General features: G+C 39.7%; 1 protein-coding gene across 1 annotated transcript in view; it reads left to right on the top strand.

The window, feature by feature from the left end:
* atp8b1 (ATPase phospholipid transporting 8B1) overlaps positions 1–6,963 on the top strand; it is a 129,870-nt gene that overhangs the window by 76,280 nt on the left and 46,627 nt on the right. The window contains exons 4-7 of the mRNA XM_048604195.1: positions 756–847; positions 1,041–1,154; positions 4,336–4,434; positions 5,707–5,768. Of these exons, the coding sequence (XP_048460152.1) occupies positions 756–847; positions 1,041–1,154; positions 4,336–4,434; positions 5,707–5,768 (367 nt within the window). The remainder of the gene's footprint in view (positions 1–755; positions 848–1,040; positions 1,155–4,335; positions 4,435–5,706; positions 5,769–6,963) is intronic.

The raw sequence follows: 6,963 nt of genomic DNA, 5'->3' as shown, positions 1-6,963 counted from the left end.
CGGGTCGGGACCCCTCTGCAGAATTTTTTTCTCAAGTAGGGTCCTGACCCGAAACGTCAACTTTCCTGCTCCTCTGATGCTGCCTGTCCTGCTGTGTTCCTCCAGCTCCACACTGGGTTATCCCTGACTCCAGCATCGGCAGTTCTTACTATCTCAGGATGCAGAGTAGACCATTCAGAACAAGGATAAGGAAAATTTTCCTCAGTCAGTGAACCCATGGAATTCTCTACAGAAGGCTGTGGAGACAAAGTTGCTGAAAAGAGTTCAATGAATGTTTATGTTTTAAAGTCATCAAGGGGTATGGGGAGAAAGCAGGAATATGGCATCAAGGTAGGGGACCTGCCATGGGTATATTGAATGGTGGAATGAGCTGAAGGGACCAATTTGTCTACTCATGCTCCTATTTCCTATGATTTTATGTTAGAGGTTGTTGTCACAACCAGACAATTCAATTGAACACTGTCTTTCAGAAATCTGGAAATTTGGGTTTCTGTTTCAATTAGGGGCTGTTTCATTAAATATTGAAGCCATAAATTTCTTCACTGCATACAGAAGACAACAAAACAGGTTTTGATGAGTTACATTTCCAGAAGGTTGTTGCCACTCCAAAAGTGAAAACTGTCTAACTGATGTTGCTGGGTAATCCAACAGTTTTAGTTTAAAAAACAAAGCATTAATGTCACAATCCATTCAGTCTCCTTACTTTCATTGTTCAGATTTTTTTTTGAAATTGCTTCACTCTGCTTTATTTTCAGAATACACATGGAAAGTCAAAGCAAATGACAGAAACTTTAACAATCAATTCACAATTACAAAGTATGGTTGCATTAAAACAAGCAAATATTCAGTGAGTGAACATTTTTTTTTTAACTCATTTTCTGCCTAGCGATAACTTTTGCACACCCTAAAGCTCAAAATCTTTCCAAAACCGTAATGTTTTCATCATGCATTCTGTCTGTTATCTGGGTATACAATTTAATGCCTCACTATGTTAAAACATTTTCTGATCTACAAGAACATTTGTCCAATTTTATTTTCAGGGGAATGCCATCCGGACGTACAAGTACAATGTTGTTACTTTTTTACCACGTAACCTGATGGAACAATTTAAAAGAGCAGCCAATGCCTACTTTTTGATTCTTCTCATCCTTCAAGTAAGTGGTTATGAAAACTATTGAACATTTTAAACTCACTCATTACATGACCTCTCTTCCTCTTGGTGCTTTTTTTAACACTAGAAACTAAATTTGTTGCGCTTATCACAAAGTTAAGGTGTCCTTTTGAATAATTTCAAGTCAGTGCAGTTGTGTATAAAAAGTGCTAAGCTCACTACTGTCAATTCTGGAACGAAAACAAAGTTGCTGGAAAAGCTTCCTCAGAACTCAATGTCACTTCTGGTGTCACTACTGTCAATTCTGGTTCTCCGCTAAGAAGGCCATCAACAAACCCATAGAGCTAGATCCTGTATATATACTCCACTGCAAAGGAAAACCGGAAATGAGGTAACCCAGCTCAATGGACACCCAGAGTTTTTAAATAACAGGTGGAAAAACACAACAGCACTTCATCAGAGGCTGCACTGATGACGTTACCCAGCAGGGTAATGAAACGTCTGCGGAACAATGAACCCACTCGGCAAGCCAACCAACCACAACACTGTCGGTTAGTTGGGAAACTTGTCAAAATCACTTGTCAAAATTCAGGAATACTTGGTCAAGAGGACCTGTAAAAAGGAACTGTCAAAATCAATTGTTAAACTGTCAGGGGGGATATCTATTAAGCTGTCCATGCATTTAAGGGTTCTGCCCTTTAAATCTTTGAAAAAAATGCCCTGGAGTGTTATACCAAAATAAATAAAAATATGTGCTATTTCATTTGGTTGATGTCTGGTTGAAGGGCTTCCATTACAGGATTAATTACTGATTTCACAACCACCCATTATCACAGCAGTTACCCACCATTTCCCCTTTCACTGATAGCTATCAGTTATTTACTCTCTTGTTTGATCTTGAAAGTGATCGCGCACTTGATTTAAATGTCTATTGTTATCAGGTTTTATTTTGGTGAAGGAATGTAAATGTAGGAAGTGTTTCTTTTAATTTCAATGTAGTGAAATCAGCAATACACAATTAAAATATATTCAATCTCAAATTCCATTAAGTTACGTCTGTCTCTGTTAGATACTGGTGAGTTAGAACATTGAAGAGTCGGATATGAGGATGCCTGGGTTGGTATGATTAGCACTAATTTGGCATTTTGTGCTATAAAGTGCCAGGGACAGGGGTGAGTTGTTGGATGGGCATACCACTGCATGTAAGGTATGAGGAGACATAAGGTTGTATGTGGGGCATAACTTGGTATGGGATCAATTGGTATTGCTTGGGAGGGCATAGTTTGGAAAGGGGGAGCATGAGAGAGAATTTTGAGTGGAAGGGGAGGCACAAAGTGGTCTGGATTGGAAAGGATGGTTCTTGGGGACTGTCGGGGAGGGTGAAAGCTGAAACAATGTTTCCTGCTTTATTCTTGATTTCTTAATCATGCATAGTCCTGGATTCTTGAGGCAGATAGTCTCTGCACCTAGGATCTCTCTCAATCCCACACGAGTAGCCCACCCTGTCGTCTTATCCATCCTGAGGCCACAGACTATAAAATCTGATGACCAAGCACCATGGGGAGACAATGGCCACATGGTATTATCATTGGACTGTTAATTCAGAGACCCAGGTAAATGTTCTGGGGACCCGGATTTGAATCCCGCCATGGCAGATAGTGGAATTTGAATAAATAACTGGAGTTAAGAGTCTAATGATGACCGTGAATCCATTGTTAATTGTCAGGAAATATCCATCTGGTTCACTAATGCCCTTTAGGGAAGGAAACTGCCATCCTTAGCTGGTCTGGCCTACACATGACTCCAGACCCACATCAATGTGGGTGACTCTTAACAATTAGGGATGGGCAATAAATGCTGCCCCAGCTAGTGATGCCCTCACCCCATGAATGAATTTAAAACAAAAGGTTTTCAATGGATAGGTTCACAGAACTAGGAATTCTTCCATCTCTGTGTGATTGACCTTCGTGTGAAAATCCAGGCCAATGTTTGAAGTAGCAAGCATGTCCGTGAGTGTCTGAAAGGGAAACCCAGGTGAATATATTATGATGAGAGACGTTTACTTGAACAACACCTCTGCTTCACAAGCAGTGTGAAGATTTGAGGAGCTGTGTATAATCGGCATTGTGATTTTTTTTTCTTGTATAGTGTATATGTGCATTTTGGGATCCATGCGGTCGCATTTTTACTTTTTAAGCTTTATGAAAATTGCATCTTTCTCATTTGATTCCTGAGAAGGTGGGTATTTTGAACAGGAATTGTAAGAGCTCTGAATGGGTTTGATGAGAGGCCTTTTAGCTTGTGATGAAATGTACCTTTAAGAGGAATTTGTTTTGTCCTGTTTATCTTGAAGAGATGTGTTGTAATTCTGGTGCTTAGGTGTCTCCTCCATGGAAAGCAGTTTTTGATTTATTTTAGAAAAAGGAAACATGAGTGGGTGGAGTCAAGCTCACACAGAACTAGGGTTTTAGTTTTGCTTTCAGTGGTTAAAGTTGGGGCTTTGGAGTTGAAGCTGGATACAGCTCACTGCTGCTGCAAAAGCCTGAGTTATCTCCACCTACTGCTGGATTCTGTTGTGTTCCTTCTCCTAGACTGGAGAAGATAGCAAGTGAGGGAAATCTCTTTTGCTGAGTTTGCCTTTGCCAAGGATGTGTTTATGTGATGCTCCTAAATTAGAACAGTTGATGAGTAATTGTTAAGTTTCACGATTGAGTTAAAGTTATGCCAATTATTTTTTGTTAGTATTTTAACTGTGGTTTAAGAATAAAGAATGTTTTGCTTAAAGTCTAGTAGTGTGACCAATTGAATCACATCTGGAATGCAGCCCCTTACACTAACCTTTTAATTAAGATAAAAGTTAGGGTCTAGGCTTTTCCCTCAATGTTTTGAGGGGGTTTGGTCTAGTCCATAACAATCTGCAGTGATGCAACAGTGGAAAATTTCAGTCTGTTTAGCATTTGAATGATGTGTGCGCCTGTGTTGTACATATTTTCAAATTAACCTGTTCAGAGATGTTAGTACATACCTTTGGAGCAGGTGGGATTTGGAGCAGTTCTCCTACTTCAGAGGTAGGGACAATACCACAAGACCACAAGAGTCCTCTGCAACTGTCTGGTATATAAGTAATAACAATAAGAACTACCTGAATATTGAATCATTTTATCATCATCTGATTATGAGATATCAGCTTCTATAAGCAATTTTTCTCTTCTGTTTCTTTTTAGGCCATTCCTCAGATCTCAACCTTGGCTTGGTACACTACATTGGTGCCTTTGGTGGTGGTGCTGGGAATAACAGCAGTAAAGGATCTTGTTGACGATATTGTGAGCAATTATTTTACTTTTGTCTGACCACACATTCTAAAATATGAACTACTAACGTTGAGTCTTCTTTACTATGTGAACACAGTAAAGGTGTCTGAGCATGTTCTCAATGGTGGAGAGGCTATTCAACTTGGAATAGTTCAGTCTCGATGTAACAAGGGCATGGATGAGCATTTTAGCTCGTCAAGAGCTCATACAGAGCTGGAGTCCATAAGACCATATGACATAAGAGCAGAAATTGGGCCATGATTCCCACTGCATCTGTTCCACCATTCAATCATGGCTGATGGGTTTCTCAAGCCAATTCTCCTGCTTTCTCCCCACAACTCTTGATCCCCTTCACAATCAAGAACCTATCTATCACTGTCTTAAATATACTCAGTGACCTGGCCTCCACAGCTTTCTGTGGCAACGAATTCCATAGATTCACCACCCTCTGGCTGAAGAAGTTTCCCTTATCTCCGTTCTAAAGGGTCTTCCCTTTACTCTAAGGCTGTGCCCTTGGGTCCTAATCTCTCCTCCGAATGAAAACATTCCCAATGTCCACCCTGTCCAGGCCATTCAGTGTCCTGTAAAAATGAGGAGCTTTTAAAGTAAGATACAGGCACTGCTGGGATTTGAATCCAGGATCATCCTATTTACTAGACAAGAACTGGTAGTTTTGGTCTCTGGCAACTTTCAACAGGCAGGATCGTTGGTGGATGGAACCAAAAATTGTGGTTTTAGACTTGTCCGTATTTATTTCGGAGATTCAATATTGGAAAGGCTCAAGCCATTCTCTTTTTTTTTCCTCCCACCCACAATCCTGATGAATGCAGCTTCACCAACCAATTAAAAAAAACTTGATAATAATGTGTCATGGAATTGGAGTCAATAATTCCTTTTCTTCTTCTCTCCATTTTCCATTCGCCCCTATTCCAGCAGGTGCTCACTCATGTCACAGCTCACATTTTGTGCTTGTCATAAGAATGGAAAATTGGCAAATTGTTTGACAAGCCTTATTTCAGATTAGATCTGCCACATGTGCATTTGAATGTAGACATAGCAATATGTTCATTATCGGATGGTGCCCTTTGTTTGCTCCTCTAATTTAAGACTTTAGTGATCAACCCATAGCTTAATTTGATAGCAGGCAACGCCTTAACAATGGAGTTGCCAGATTTCTGGTAGGCTATTTCTGTTAGATGGTGCCAGGGCCATAGAAAAGACACGATTGATGAAGTCATGACAATCGACACTGAAGAATTTTCATTTTTGTTTTGTACATCACAGGCAAGACACAAGATGGACAGAATTGTTAATAATCGGAAATGTGAAGTCCTTCAGGATGGCAGGTATTAAAATTTTTTTATCTTTTTGATAGTCTTTAAACACAATTAATATACCGGCTTTATGATCTCTTAAATGTTGCTGTTGAAAAATTCTGAAAAGTTTCCAGCTTCTTGCATAATAAGATTTGTAGCCCAGTGCAGTTGCGTGTTGCATTCAATACACACAATGAGGTTAGCACCCACCCATAATCCAAATATTCTCTCTTGAATTGTGCACCAAATATGAAAGCAAGCAATTTGCTGTCCTCTGCTGTACCTGTTCCAGTGGTGTTGTCTTAGGTCTCGAGCAGGGAAAATTGCTATTAAAGTTAATGTTTGTATTTGTTACTTCTAATTGTTTTCTTGAGGAAATAAACATATCTTTCTTAATTTTATTACAGTTTTGATTATCCAATGTTAGCTCATAACCTTGGAACAAATTTCACACAAGTGTATGGAGCTTGCAGTTTAATAGCAAATCCATATTCCGTTATGAAGTAACTTTGAACTGTAACTACATTTTATACATCAAGAAATAACTAGACAACAATGAAAGAACGCTAAATTTGATGGAATTTCTCAAAGAAGTGACAAGTGTGTCAATGAGGATAGTGCAGTTCATTAGATTACATAGATTTCAGTAAAGCCTTTGACAAGGTACTACAAGGGAGACTGATAAAGAAGAATCCATGGTAACTTGACAAGATGGATTCAAAATTGACTTGGTAGGAGGCAGAGGGTGGTGGTAGATGGCTGTTTCATAGAATCACAGAATCCCAACAATGTGGAAGCAGGTCATTCGGTCCACTGAGAGCAAGTCTACTATTCAGGATAGCCAGGGGCACAGTAAAGGGAGCGAAAAGACTTTTGGTTTAAAGTGTATTTAGTTCAATGCACGAGGCCTGACTGGTAAGGCAGATGAGGCCAGAGCATGGACTGGCTCTGGGAACTAAGATATTATAGCCAAAAGAGAAACATGGCTGAGAGAAGGACAGGACTGGCAACTCAATGTTCCAGGATACAGAAGCTACAGGTGTAACAGAAGTACAAGTAAGCAAGCGGGGAAGTTGCCCTTTTGATAAGGGAGGACATAACAATAGTGCTTAGAGAGGATATTCTTAATGGGTCATCAAATGACGCTATATGGTTAAAACTTAGGAACAAGAAGGGGATGGCTACTCAGTTGGGACTGTATTATAGACTCTCAAATAGTCAGCGA

Source organism: Rhincodon typus, chromosome 1 (genome assembly GCF_021869965.1).
Source record: "Rhincodon typus isolate 14 chromosome 1, sRhiTyp1.1, whole genome shotgun sequence".
Lineage (NCBI taxonomy): Eukaryota > Metazoa > Chordata > Chondrichthyes > Orectolobiformes > Rhincodontidae > Rhincodon > Rhincodon typus.
The sequence above is the reverse complement of the archived record's forward strand: the minus strand, read 5'-3'. Positions and strand labels throughout refer to the sequence as shown.